Genomic DNA, 13840 nt, shown 5'->3' on the forward strand with positions numbered 1-13840 from the left:
CAGAACGAAATCTGACTGCATCGACGGTCAAGGCCGTCCATCCTCCGTCTTGTGCATCCCGTGCTCGCGATCCGCCTTGTTTGCCCAAGATGTCAGCCGACGAAGAGGAAAACATGGCCATTTACGATGAAATCGAAATCGAAGACATGACCTTTGACGAGGCCTTGCAGCTCTATCACTACCCGTGCCCATGCGGCGACCGTTTTCAAATAGCCCTTGATGATCTTCGCGACGAGCAGGATATTGCAGTCTGTCCCAGCTGCAGCCTGATGATTCGCGTCATCTTTGACCTCGTAGGTTCCCTCCGTATTGCGTCAAATGGCCCCCGCGACGCGACCGCTGGCGACTGACTCATTTTCCAGGACGACTTGCCCCATCCACCGTCCCCGCCTGTCAACTCGGGCAGCAACATTCCCATCGTTGCCTAGCCAGGTACTTGCCTGCACGAAGAGGCATACGATGCGACAACCCATGCAAGTCCCTAGATGGCCGCGTGTCTCCTCATCAGATTTTGCGCCGGACCCTCGCAGGTTCTCGAGACAGGGGCGGCAGTGCCACGACCACCCGGGGTCTGGAGCACGCCGCACGAGGCCAGCCGCATTGACGGGGTTCCAATCTTAGACACCGGTGTATAGCGCCAACGGTCGAACGAGGAGCGCACCAAGCGAGGACAGCCACCAGGACAGGAGCAGCCGACTGCTGGAACCGCACGGCGATGAGTCCGCGAAGCTTCGATCATCCGCGGGACAATGGGAGGTGGCCGACCGTGCAACTTTGTTCAACCATGGCGCCGCCCAAAGACGCAGTTGAGCATCAATGGCCCATGGCAAACGAGGCGACGTGTCTAAACTGGGCGGATCAGTGCCTCTGGCGCGTAGGCGTTGAAGACACCACCTCGTTATGAGGCCCACCAATCACGCCCTACTCGGACGTAGCCAGGATGCTTATGCACCGGGCTGTACAGTACCAAGTCGTATGAGGGCGATTTTTTATACGTACAGCAGAGATATTAATAATACCCTTGTGCGACGCGGACAAAACATGTGCCACACCAGGCGGTTTAGACTCCGCATCTGTCTCATTGGACTTTCATCAAAACACACGACACATGCAATGTGGTAGGTAGATTAACAGACCTGCGCGAGGGCAGGAGAGCCCTGGCTGCTCACCAAAGATGGAGAGCCAGGGCTCGTGGTATCTCTATGGTATTATGTGCACGCCGGTCCTGCCGGAGGCGTGGTATCTACATGCATGCATGACGGGGGAGGCGCGAGCACCAGCCGCGCGTGTCGTACAGCGTCGTCACTTCGTATCTGAACCATTTCGGCTATAACATGACCAGACCGACGATGCAAAACCCCAGCAGGCCTACGACCGAAGCCTGCATTTGCTGGGGGATGGCGCCTCCGGTAACTTCTGCGGCCTGAGAAGCAGTGGCATTGGGCCGCGCATCGGAAAGGTGGGAGGTGGAGGAGAGGTGAGCTGGGCGAGGGGTTAGCAGTGTGTAAAGCGGGCGAGAGGCAGCTGAGTATGCTGATGGAGGACTCACTGGCTGTACGACTCATGGGTAGCGAGACGGAGGGCGAGACGGAGGAGGGACGGGCCGAGGCCTGGATATCTTGTTGACTCGGGGCTGATTGGTTGTCGGCGGCGGCGGCAGCAGCGGGAGGCGGTGGTGAGGAGAGGAGGGTGGCGGGTAGTGGGGAGACAAAGTCGGGCGACGTTGCGGCGACGACGTGCGCAAAAGCGACGCTCGCAGAGGCGACGAGGAGGGCGGGACGCATCATGCCTCAATGGCAGACGGTGCCCTCGACAAGGGGAGCGGCGCGAGTCGGCGAGGCCGATATCGCCTGGGGGTTGGTAAGAGGAGAGAGTGTGCGGGAAGGGATAGCTGTGGAGGCGCGCAGAGGAAGTGGCTCGAGGCAGTTATAGACGACGGCAGGTGACGAGATTGATGGGCGGGCGTGCGGCAGAGTTCGGGGGCCGGGACATGGCATCACCAGTCCCGCGCGCTGGCGATGACGACGGGAGGAGAGAGACGGGACGAAGGAGGTTGCGCGGAGAGGAGGAAAAGCAAGGAAGGGGATGCATGCATATATGTATGTAAGTGTGTATGTATGGATGGATGGATGTATGCGGCGGGTATGTGGGCGGATGACGGATGGGTGAGAGAGGGAGAGAGAGAGAGAGTTGTTTGTGTGTAAATAAAACGAGGGAAGCGAGAGAAAACGAGTAAGTGAGTGAGGTGTGTGTGTGTGTGTGTGTATATGTGCATATGGCTGGAAGGAGGTCGAGTGAGAGAATGTGCACACGTACATAAACAGATGACACAAATACATACAGACGCGAGCGACGAAAAGGGCTAAGAGGCCGCCGCCCCCGCGGAGGAGGCGGCGACGGCTCCACAGGGGCTTGATGCAGAGGCTTTTGGTGCAGGCCTGGACGGGGGCCGAGCGCCAGGAATTGTGCGTGTGCGTTCCGGACGAGGCGGTTGCGAGTCGCCGGATGTGATGCGATACACGCCGAGTGGCGAAACGAGGTTGTCATGACTCCATCTGCGGCAGACGCTCAAACAGCTCTTGTTCTTTTCCGGGTTCCCGCATTGCTGGCCGACGGGCAATTGCACGTTGCAACGGGCGTGATAGCTTGTCATGGGCTGCACAAGTAATTACAGCCCCGAACTAACGTGCAGTCCTCGAGCACAAAGGCGGGCGGGACGCGCAGAAGAAGCAAAAAGACATGCATAGAACGGCAGGCAAAGAGAGGCTTGTTATCCCGGTCCTGGCCGGGTACGTACACAAATCGCATCGGCTCGCCCGTTTGTGTGTGTTTATCCGCCCCCACGTGTACACCGGAGGTCCAGACGCGGGCGTGTGGGACGGGGATGAGTACATGCGGAGTACTTGGCGAGCACTCTGACCCCCCCCCCCCTTCGCTTTCCCCACCGGGGCCAGACCGGTATCGAGCTTGAACCCAAAATAAACAAGAGTAAAAAAAAAACCCACGATCCGCACAGACAAGAGCCACAGCGAGCGAGTCTGTGTGTTGAGAGAAGAGGTGTGAGAGGGGCGCCTCGGGACTTGGGAAAGCAGGGCCATCCCATGTTTGCATCCGGCGAGGCCCAAGCCAGTGCCGTGTAGGTGTCCAATGGGGGAATGGCTACGCTTTCTCGCTTTGCTTCTTCTCGGAGGAGCATGCGAGGTTTGGAGATGCGATAAGCCCGGTTGGTTCGCCGGGCAGTCAGCGAGCAAGCACCCCTATACCTACGGATACCTACCTTACCTAACTGCACAGGACTGCGTACTGTACAGTGCTGTGCATACATGCTTCGTACAGGAGTAGCGCGCGCCGTCGCCGAAACAGAGCGCCCCGAGCGGTGAGCTGTGGTTTTCTTTCAGCGCACTCCATGTCCATCGACCATGTGGCCGGTATTAATATCGGTGCTCCTGTTTCGCCTGCGACGTGCGCGCGCGCGCGAGTAAAGACGGCAGGCAGCAAGACAAGCAAGACAGGCTACAAACAATGAGGCTTGGAATGACCATGACGTGCTTTCCGGCCCCCATCCCCTCCCGCCGGTCCCGTTTCTGCCTTGCGCAAATGTAAGTTTATCCGTTCCCCACGCTCTTCCGGTAAAGAAGGAGAAGACCAAGGAGAAGAAGCAGCGCCCCGGTTTACACATACATGCCTCCATCCAAGCATAGACCTCCATAAGCATAGCTAGACGTGGGCCGCCCCCATTGCCGATTCTACGTTACATGCGGCGACCACCCCGAGCCTACCGACCTTATCGGGAGCACCGCCGAGGTAGCGGGTATTAATTATGTACAGTACCAGCTCGTTTCAACCGGCGCCTTTGTCTGGCGTTGCGCCTATCGCAGGCTTGCCCGTAGCGCATGTGCCGTGCAATATCCAAGTGCGTCATGCTTTGCCGCGCGAGTCAGAACAGAAGAAAAACCTTGCACGGATGGTCTGGGGGAGACGTGGGGGGGCTGGCGGGGAAACGACGGGCTTTGGTCCAAGACAGCATCGCCGAAGGATGATGCCTCGCCCTGCCTGCGTCGGTGCGGATGGTGCCCGTCGACGAACAGAGAGATTTGGTTCATCGGAGAGGCTGGCCCATCCTTCAATCCCTGGTGCAGATTCACCCACTCACTCATCCTCTCCCTCCCTCCATCAGGCCGTGATCGACACTAGTTAGTTGACTGGACGGCCAACCGGACAGGGAGGGGCGGGACAAGCGCCTGGACCCAAGAACCAAGGAAAACCCAAGCAAGGAAAGGGGAAAAAAGAAAGAAAAAAGCTTGTCTCTCTCGCTCCGTGCGCCACGTCTGTGCATCTCGCTCGCCCCTTTTGGGTTGGCCTCGCTGCCCTTTCGAGCCCGTTGGCTGCGTCCATGATCTAGTATGGAGTAGCTATGCATCATCCTGTTAGTCATTAGCGTCGGCGGTTGGGCGACGCTCAACGTCTTCCTGCTCCTCTAATATTACCAGATGATTTAAAGGTAGGTTAAGGTAGGTAGGCACCGTGCCTACCTAGGAAGTTGCCGTACGGTACAGTACATTCAGCTAGTACATACATACAGTACCTACCTTACCTACTCTCTAGATGGCCTCTGTGTGTCATCCTTCCCGTGGGGACATCATCACTTGTTCCATGCATGCAGCAACACACCACCACCACCACCACCACCACCCACGGAGCCCTCCGGCCGCTGGCACGCCTCCATGCACATGTGCGCTGGACCTGTCATCCCGTATCGCTCGATATCGCTTCCCGTCATGAATGGTGCTACTAATCCTCTGCGTGAGAAAATCAAGACGCGTCCCCGGGCAATCCCGCCGTCCCGCCGACACACAGCGACACCACCAACTGTCGATCCCGTGCCACATGGCCCTGGCCAGGCCAGGCGACGACTCATCAACGCCCGGGGGGGGGGAGGGGGATCAAACACCAACGCAGAGAGATACGGAGTCGTGTGTGTGTGTGTGTGACTGTGTGTGTGTGCCCGAACCATGACGGCACCACCAACCCAATCAGCCAACTCGCACCACGTCAAGCCGCCCCCGGCAATCAGCGCGTTCCTCTGTTCTGCGCCTCGTGTGCGGCTTCATGTGCCCCCTGTCAACAGCTCGCATGCATGCACACGGCACTTGCACTGCAGCTGTGCTGTAGGTACTCCGTACTGTAGACGAACATCACCACCGACTTCCGCCCTCTACTAATGCACCACCGGCCGCATTGCTCTGTACAAGTGCCGTCCGAGCCGGCAGGCATGCCTTGCACCAGTCAGAGCCGACCCCTGCCGGCGCCGCCGTCATGGCTACGTCGACCCTCAAACTAGCCTTGTCGGTCTATCGAGCGCCGGGCCCGTTTCACGTCCACTCAGCTGCCAATCATCCCCTATCCGTACAGGACCGGACGAAACTCCATCCCCCCCGTCCATGGCCGTCATCGTGACCGGTGACATGCCGGCACATCACTTTGCACCACCAGCCTCACCGCGGCACACCGCACACGACCGAGATGACCCTGGATGCATCCTTGGCACTACTGTATTCCTTCGCTAGCTCCCTCTCGCCCTGCTCTCCTTGCTTGCTTGCGCCTCGCCCCCTCTCGTCCATGAGACATTCACCAACGGTCCAGCGCCCGTCAACCCTCGACGTTCTCAAAGAAAAACGTCGGCACGCCGGGCACCGCGTGCTCCGCAACCGCCACCCCAATCTCCACCTCCTTGCCGTCCGCCAGCTCCCACCCCTTCTTTCCCCCTTCCTCCACCACCACCACTCGGCACGCCTTCAGCCCAGCCGTCCGGCACAGCCCGGCCACCATCTGCCCCAGCGTCTCCTTCTCGTCAAACGCCAGCTTCTGCTCCAGCACCACCCTCGCCTCCTCGCCCGCCTGCAGCCGCTTCTTCAGGCTCTGCACAAACGGCATCGCCTTCTTCATCTCTCCCATCTTGCCGATCCGCCCGTTGAGCGCCTTGTCGTCTACCGTCTTGCTCTCCGTGTTCCACATCTCCTTGAGCAGCTCAATGTACTTGGCCTGCCACGGCGGGAACTTGTCCGTCATGTAAATCGTCAGCTTCTTGGGCCGCTTCGGGTCAAACGACACCTCCTTGCCCTTGGCCTTCTTCTTCAGCTGCAGCGCCTCGGCCGAGTTGACGTTGGACGACGTGTTCCGCACGTACTCCCTCTTGGCCGACAGCGCCGCGTCCACCGCCGCCAGCTCGGGGAACCGCGCCTCCTGGATCGTCGTCCCCTTCTTGAGCACCTCGAGCCAGATGTACTCGGACCAGTGCGGTGCAATGACCGCCAGCAGCAAGGCCTGCAGCTCAATGTACCTCACGACGAGATCCACGTGCATCTTGATGCCCGCCGCCGCGCATGCCTCACGATAGAAGTCACGCGCGCTCGTCAGCTCGTAGAGGCCCGCCTTCAGCGCCAGTTTGTAGTTGGTCTGCTTGTACTGCTCCACGGTCTCGCGCGCGTACAGGTTGAGCTCGTTGTTGAACAGGGCGTCCTGGAACGAGTTGGTCGCGCCCGTTCGCAGCTCCTTTTGGTCGCGCACCATTTCCTCGCACCACTCGCGCAGGGTGAAGAGGCGCAGGATGTTGTTGTCGGCCACGTCCTCCTCAAAGTTGGCGTCGCTGACGCCGTCTCCGGCATCCGCGATGGCGATGCGCGCCGCGTCGGCGCCGTACTTGGCCACCAGGTCGTGCAGAGTCATGAAGTTGCCCGTGCTCTTGCTCATCTTCTCGCCGTTGAGCATCAGGTGCCCGTTGGCGCGCACGCCCCGCGGCCAGTACTCGGGCGGGAAGATGGCCAGGTGCACGTAGAGAAAAAATGTCAAGTGGTTCGGGATCAGGTCCTTGCCCGAGCTTCGCACGTCGAGCGGGTAAAAGTATTCAAACTCGCGTCGCATGCTCTCGAGCGTCGCCCGCGGGATCTTGGACCCCTGCAGCACCTCGTCGCTCAGCTCGCGCCGGCAGAAGATGTAGTCCCACACTTCGTCAATCATCTGCTCGGCCCCGACGTTGCCGATGCCCCGGTCGCGGCCAAACAGGTCCTTGTGGAGATAGTGGCAGACGGTGTAGTAGGCCATGTAGATGGTGGAGTCGCTCAAGCTCTCGACCAGGAACTGGGGGTCCCATGGCAGCCTCGAGCCCAGGCCAAAGGATCTCGCGCACGCCCACTGGTTCAGCCAATTCAGGACGCCCTCGAAGCTGTTCCTGGTCTCCTGGGTCCACGTCTCCAGGCCCTTGCCGTCGGCGTTCTCGACCCACTTGAGCGCCGTCTGCTTCCACGACTCCTCGCCGTAGTCCAGGTACCATTGGTCCATCAGGGCCACGATGCAGTCATCGCCCGACCTGCTAACCACCTTTCGTTCGGGCTCCGAATAGGCAAAGGCCTCGCTGGCGTCAAACAGCTGGCTCCGGACCTTGGGCTTGGCCGTCTCGACCTTTTCACCCTTGAAGTCGCCAATCTTCATGATGCCCTGATAGTAGCCCTCCTTGTATGCCAGCTCCTTGGCCTCTTCCAGCTGCTTGGTATCCTTGGGCGACGCAATCTTCAACTTCTTGACCAGGAACGGCGCGCACAAGTCTCCGTACGATGGCGTCTCGATGATGGGGAAGATTTCAAGCTCGGCCCACTCCTTCTTGATGCCGTAGTAGTCGGCTTTTTTGGCCAGATCGGTGACGGTGGCATAGTCATCGGGGCTGTCCGAGGGCACCGAGGTGACGACGCCCGTGCCCTTGGTGGGCAAGACCGTCTCCATGGGCAAGACTCGAACGCCGGCCTTGTGGCATGACAGGGGAGCGTTGACCAGGGTGCCCACAATGTCGGCGCCCTGGATCTCGCCGGCCTTGTCGATGACGCCCTGGTTGGCCAGGATTCCCTGGTAGGCCATGTTCCGGGCGGCCCTTTCGGTGACGACGTAGTAGGCCTTGTCGCCTGCCTTGAAGAGACCGTAGGTGATTTTGGGTCCCACGAAGCAGCACGTCTGTCCGTACATGGTCTCGGGCCTCAGGGTCGCAGGCACCAGAAAGATCTCTGAGCCCTCCGGGACCTTGCCCTTGATAGCCTCGGCAGCCCGGGGTGCCCATTCCAAGACTTTCAGCTTCAAGGCCGTGTACTCTTGCGGGTTGACGGCCTCACCCTCAGCACGGTCGTGGTCCATGCAGGGCTGGCCGTCCTTGATGGAGTAAATGGTATATCTCTTGCCAAACTTGATCTTGTTGAGCTCCCTCAGGCGGTTCATCTGCCATCGGACAAAGGCATCGTAGTAGGGGTTGACGTCGGTGGTGACAAACGATCTCCGCCAGTCGATTCTGCATCCCAGGCTGGACAAGTCGCGGGTGGCTAGGGGCGGGAAGAACTTGAGCCAGTGCTGCGGGTCGGCAAAGAGGTGGATCTCCTCTTGGGGAATGCCAATCGACTTCATGATCTGGAACTGGTAGGTCATCTTGACGGTCTTGGCGTTGGCCTTACTCTTGTTTGTCGAGAACTTGGTGACGTCCTCCTTCTTAGCCGGCGCGGCGCCCGTCGCGGGCTTGGCCTCGGCCTCGTCCTCGGGCTTGTATCCCGAAAAGTCCTGGCCAAAGAGCTTGATTTCGTTGACCAGCTTGTCGGCGCACGCCTTGATGGGCATGCCGGTGCAGTGGAAGCCCATGGGGAACAGGGTCCGCTTGCCTTGCATCCTGGCCACGCCGGCGGCAAACTCGACTTTGCTGGCCGAAAAGGTGTGGCCGGCGTGGAGGACGCCATTCATGTAGGGGTATGCCATGCAGCCAAAGAACTTGGGCTGCTTCTCTCGCAGTTCGGCGGCGGAGATGGAGTGCAGAGGCACCTCCTGGATCGAGGGGGCATCCTGTTCGAAGACGTGGCTCTCTGCCCACTTTTGCTGATACTTTTTCTCGATGGCGATCAAGGAGTCTCGTTTCTCGGTCTGGGGGGGAGAAGAGTCAGTTATGAGTAAATGGCCAAGAACGCACCGGAGAAAGTCTTGTCATACTCCCTTGAGCTCTTTCGTCTTGGGTTGGGAAATGCTGAGGGTTTCCATGGCCTGGGGGACAGGACTTGCGGCAGCCATTGCGGTGACGTCCTGCGGCGTGGGCGGGTGATTGATCTTGGAGGTGTCGGGAATCGAGTCGCTGTCTCTATGCCCAGCCTGTGCTCATCCAGCTTGACGTTGTTTCTGCAGGCTCTTGACGCTGCCCACGGGTCAAAACTGAGTCAGTCGAGTATGCCCGAGACCAAGGCATGAGGGGTGAATTTCAATGGCGGGGTACACAACCCGCACCGAGCCATGGTGGATCTGCCCGCTCGGCGCCACAGCCCCCCTGTAATGGGTGAGGCCGTGCTGTGTGGCTACGGTAGATAACATAGACCCAATTGGTATTTCTGATGCTCAGTGACGACAACTTTCTTCCAGCTTGGAACCTGTTGCGCGACAACAACCCAGACTCGACGTCCTCTCCCCCGGCCCGAGCACCATCGCAGTCCCACGACACCCATGTTTGCGACGCTCGTCCGGCGGCTGGCCCAGGCCGGCAAGGAGCCCGTCGCAAAGCGGGTGCCGCTGACCATCTACACGAACCCTCACAAAGCGCGGAAGCTGTGGCCGCCAGACTTCCGCGAGCTCAACTCCCAGCAGCAGCTTCGGTTCGAGAAAAAGTACAAGCGCCGCATACGCATGGCCAGCCACTCGCCGAGGTGGATAAAGGGCACCAAGTATGCGCAGCTCGTGACCACGGCAGGTCAGTTGCCACTCGCATGGACAGACGGACGCGCAATGGGGACTCCAGAGGCGGCAGGCACTGATTCTAGCTCCTTTAGTTGTCTTGGTCTACATCTTCTTCTACGCCGATTTCGAATTCTGGGGACAGGAATATAAGCCATCCGTGGAGGTTTGCTGCCCCGGATCGCCATTCCCTGGTGCTTGCTTAGCTGACCTGCAAACAGATGCGCCGACATGCTATGAATGTATTTGGCGTCATGGATCCCGAGAAACGGTACGAACGTCGCGAGGACGCTCCGGAAACGGGGGTGCCTACAAAGGGACCGGCGTCACAGTCCAAATAAGCTGTGTCCTCCGCCGCCCTTTCCTCGTCTTGGCCCTCTTTCCTCGGAGTCCCTTTGGCGTTTGGCATTATACCCCGGTATGCCAAGTCATATATATGTGTATATGAATACCACGTCCCAAACAGTTCAATCATCTCAGTGTCTTGCATTCGAACTGTCGCTCTCCCGAGCCGGCATCACCGTCCCGCCCAGGCAAAGTTACCCGTCATGCCGAGGCCGGAGCTCAGGCCGGAGCCCCGCCCCTCGTTGACGGGTCTCTTGGCGACAGTCCCCTGCGCCTTGACGCCTGCGACGATGCGGTCGAGATTTGTCTCGATGACGACGCCGCCGATGACCATCTCGGAGAGGGTGGCGTGCAGCGACTCGTAGTTGAAGATGAGGTCGAGCTCGCAGACGTTTTCAAACAGCTTGTCGAGGGCCTCGACGTAGACTTGTATCAGGTCGATGAGGGCGAGGGGCGACTCGGTCGAGGTGGAGATGATGATGAAGAAGAGGGTGGCGTAGTGGCGGTAGGTGACGAGCGAGGGCACGTCGTTTTGCTCGCGCGACGACGTGTGCGAGGTGCCCGAGGCGGCCAGCAGGGGCGGCAGGGGGAGGAAGTTGCAGGCGCCCGAGGGCCGGTTGGAGACGAGGGTGAAGATTTCGGATATCAGGCGCTGCTGGATGCTCGTTTCCTGACAAGCGCGCCGCGCGTTAGACTCGGGACCCGCGACGGCCGTGGGCGACTTGCCAGCTGCGTGTAGAACTTTGTGAGGCGGGGCTGGCCCTGGCCGTTGAAGACGAGAAAGGCATTGATCATGGTCGGGGCTTCGTCCTCACCCTTGGCGGCGGGCGACGAGGATGATGCGGGGGGGCAAGATGGATGTGCACAAGCAGAGGAAACCGAAGGTTCTAATCAGTGACCTCTGGGGACCTTATCGCGAGCCACAGCGAGTACCTGACTTGTGGCGGGGCAGCGGCGTAAGCATGCCCCGCGCCTCGGTGCCGATAGGTCCGTTGAGACATGTTCCGTAGGCCAAGGTACCGTTGCTTGGGGCAGACCCGAGGCGTCCACTGTGAAGATACGTACGGTTGTAACGGCGGCGACAAGGTCCTAGAATATGGGCATATTCGTAACACCTCTGTAACTAAAAATAAACCAAGTCAATTGAGTCCCGTAGAATCACAAGGGGGGGGGGGCCGAAAAGGAGAACAGCTGATACTGATACCGCTGCAGCGGTCGGTCAACGGCTGTCCACTACTGGGCCGTACCGGTACATGCCCCGCGGGGAGCTTTCCCCCTAGGTAGCTTCCAATTCACCCAATGCCGGCTCCATCCGCAACCGCAACAAACGGCCTCCTCCTTCTCTCCCCATCCATCATCCCTCCACTCCCTTCTCCGCCGCCGCATCTCCCCAAGACGACAACTGCAGCAACCCCCTTCCATCTCCGGGCCAAGCTTGCTGCCTCTCCGGTTCTTCTCTGTGCCCCGTCCTCGCGCCGCCTTGTCGACGTCCCTGGCTGCGACATCACGGGCGAGAACCCCTCCCTCCTCCCGACCGCCCCGGGCGACGACGACGACGACGACAACTTCCTCCACGAGCCATCAAGAGCATTTCGATCCCCGCCACTCGAACACGCCATGTCTCTACAAGGCTCGCTCCGAGCCTCGCAGCTCGTCACGCGCGCCGCTGCCACCGCCCGCCCGACCACCCTACGTCTCGTCCCCTGCGCCGCCGCCCTCCGGCAACCGCCCAGCCTGGTCGCCGCCCGCCGGCTGTTCGCGGCCTCGGCGGCCCGACCCAGGGGCATTATGCCGCACACGGAGAACCCGGCCAAGCCCGACGCGGCCAAGACGGAGCCCTCGTACGGCGTCGTCGACCTCTCGGAAAACGAGTACCACGAGCTGGCCGACGCCTATCTCGACACCGTCGCGGCCAAGTTTGAGCATCTGCAAGACACCAGGGAAGACATTGACATTGAGTTTTCGGTGCGTGACTTTCTCTCGCGTCCCGCTTGTGTTCCATTGACTGATCAGTCCCGTCTCCGCAGGCCGGCGTAATGACCATCACGGTAGCGGACAAGGGCACCTACGTCATCAACAAGCAGCCCCCCAACAAGCAAATCTGGCTCTCGTCGCCCATCTCGGGCCCCAAGCGCTACGACTGGTGCATCATCGGCGAGAGCCAGGGCGAAAAGGAAGGCACCGGCTCCGGCAACTGGATCTACACGCGCGAGGGCAAGAGCCTCAACCAGCTCATATTCAAGGAGCTCGAGGTCGCCATTGAGGAGCCGGCGGAAGGTCTAGCCAAGGCAGCAATGGGAGCAAGTCTTGGTGGTGGTCAAGATTCTGTAGTTTAGGGGGTCCTCATCTAAGGCATGGTCTGCCTCGGCAGCGGCCATGTGATGATGATGTACTGTAATCGGGGTGCCGTGCCCCTGAGGCTAGCTTTTGGTTTTCTTCCTTGCTCGTTGGAGTCGACCGAGGATGGTGTGTACAATGCGAATGATTGCCTGTGCTGACTGACCAGGGCGCTGTTGAAAGTTGGGTTCGAATCGCCCCGTGACGAGAGCTGCTGGCCGCCAGCCATCGGCAGATTCAAAGGTTGGCGGCCTGGTGTAAACATGTTCGTCCAGCCTCGCTCTCGTCCTCACTAATTTCTCCCGCCTGCCACTCCATCCCATCACCGCAGGCAAATGCCCATGCTCTTGTTGAGCATCTCAATCGTCCTCTCGTAGTGTCTCATGGCCGTCTCCTGCTCCCCCCTCATCGCAGACCTGTTGTCCAAGAGTTAGCTTCCTACTCCGTCTCCCTCGTTCGCCCTATTTTCAAGGGGCTATTTCCAAGGGGGAGGAAGCGTGTTCAAGAAGAGGAAGAGGGCAGAGAAAAACCCACGACTTGGCCTTGCTTTCGTGCAGCGCCATCCGCCAACTCTTCGTCTCGGCCAGCCTCTCGGACCGCACCCGCAGCAGGTTCTTGAGGATCCGGTGCTCCAGCCCCCTCTCCCGCGCCGCCGCCTGCACGAACCAACGCGTCCGCTTGCAGCCCTCGGCGTCAAACGCCGCCCCGGGCTCCCGGAACGCCGCCCGCAGCTGGTCCCGAGCCACGTACCGCGCCGGGCCCGAGTATCGCACCGCCTGCAGCAGGCCCCGGTACAGGTGCCGGTAGGCGTGCACCACCTCGAGGCTGGGCGTCGTCATCTCCCTCTTGTTTGTTTTTCCCGAGGGCTCACCGTCCGGACATGCGTGATCGTAGTGGTCTCTGGTCAGACTTTCATGAGCGGCCCAGTTAGCTGCTGATAAGATTACCGTGGGTGCACGGGCCATTTCACTCTTCATCAGCACGCCGCCAAGCCGCTACTCTCCCGACGCGCGTTGGAGTGACAGACAAGCCATCACATGCTTTTGCCGTCGAAGCTGCTTCATACCATTCTGTACAGCCTTGATACACCAAATCATCCAAAACTTGGGCTCAAATACAACTGAGGTATCTATGTCTTCGCTCATTCCAGGCCACTGCCATGGGTGGCGCCTGCTCGGCCGCTCATCCACAATCACGCCCCTTCCCGCAAAGCCATGGTGCCGCCCCCATGGCTCGTCTTCTCGTGGTGATTCACGTACATGTCCATCGTCGGCGCTTTCAAACCGCATGCGGCCTGCCGTGTCCTGGTCGAGCTCCCGCCTCGGACGCCTGTGCCGTCTCGCAATCCAGCGTCGGCACCGCGCTCGCCCCATGTCGTCGTCTATATGCAAGAACTCTATTCGCGCAACGCCAATGA

The 13840-nt window shown here is 60.0% G+C and overlaps 6 protein-coding genes across 6 annotated transcripts; 3 read left to right on the top strand and 3 right to left on the bottom strand.

Moving 5' to 3' along the window:
* Positions 1-89: 89 nt before the first annotated feature.
* Positions 90-428, top strand: HRG_08006 (CSL zinc finger domain-containing protein; the record flags this gene model as incomplete). The annotated part of the gene is made up of 2 exons (XM_044866477.1): positions 90-293; positions 363-428. 2 exons carry the CDS (start codon positions 90-92, stop codon positions 426-428), a joined length of 270 nt encoding a protein of 89 aa, XP_044718366.1.
* An 899-nt stretch (positions 429-1327) lies between these two features.
* Positions 1328-1784, bottom strand: HRG_08007 (uncharacterized protein; the record flags this gene model as incomplete). Its single annotated transcript, XM_044866478.1, has 2 exons — positions 1328-1482; positions 1550-1784. The coding sequence occupies 2 exons, from the start codon at positions 1782-1784 to the stop codon at positions 1328-1330; spliced, it is 390 nt and encodes a 129-aa protein (XP_044718367.1).
* Positions 1785-5649: 3865 nt separating this feature from the next.
* HRG_08008 (tRNA synthetases class I (I, l, M and v) domain-containing protein) lies at positions 5650-9090 on the bottom strand (the record flags this gene model as incomplete). Its single annotated transcript, XM_044866479.1, has 2 exons — positions 5650-8946; positions 9013-9090. 2 exons carry the CDS (start codon positions 9088-9090, stop codon positions 5650-5652), a joined length of 3375 nt encoding a protein of 1124 aa, XP_044718368.1.
* A 423-nt stretch (positions 9091-9513) lies between these two features.
* On the top strand, positions 9514-10082 carry HRG_08009 (uncharacterized protein; the record flags this gene model as incomplete). Its single annotated transcript, XM_044866480.1, has 3 exons — positions 9514-9757; positions 9837-9907; positions 9963-10082. The coding sequence occupies 3 exons, from the start codon at positions 9514-9516 to the stop codon at positions 10080-10082; spliced, it is 435 nt and encodes a 144-aa protein (XP_044718369.1).
* A 176-nt stretch (positions 10083-10258) lies between these two features.
* HRG_08010 (clathrin adaptor complex small chain domain-containing protein) lies at positions 10259-10881 on the bottom strand (the record flags this gene model as incomplete). The annotated part of the gene is made up of 2 exons (XM_044866481.1): positions 10259-10756; positions 10813-10881. The coding sequence occupies 2 exons, from the start codon at positions 10879-10881 to the stop codon at positions 10259-10261; spliced, it is 567 nt and encodes a 188-aa protein (XP_044718370.1).
* An 822-nt stretch (positions 10882-11703) lies between these two features.
* Positions 11704-12422, top strand: HRG_08011 (frataxin-like domain-containing protein; the record flags this gene model as incomplete). The annotated part of the gene is made up of 3 exons (XM_044866482.1): positions 11704-11807; positions 11868-12051; positions 12114-12422. The coding sequence occupies 3 exons, from the start codon at positions 11704-11706 to the stop codon at positions 12420-12422; spliced, it is 597 nt and encodes a 198-aa protein (XP_044718371.1).
* Positions 12423-13840: the final 1418 nt, after the last annotated feature.

Source organism: Hirsutella rhossiliensis (genome assembly GCF_020360975.1).
Source record: "Hirsutella rhossiliensis strain HR02 chromosome Unknown scaffold00009, whole genome shotgun sequence".
NCBI classification, from domain to species: domain Eukaryota; kingdom Fungi; phylum Ascomycota; class Sordariomycetes; order Hypocreales; family Ophiocordycipitaceae; genus Hirsutella; species Hirsutella rhossiliensis.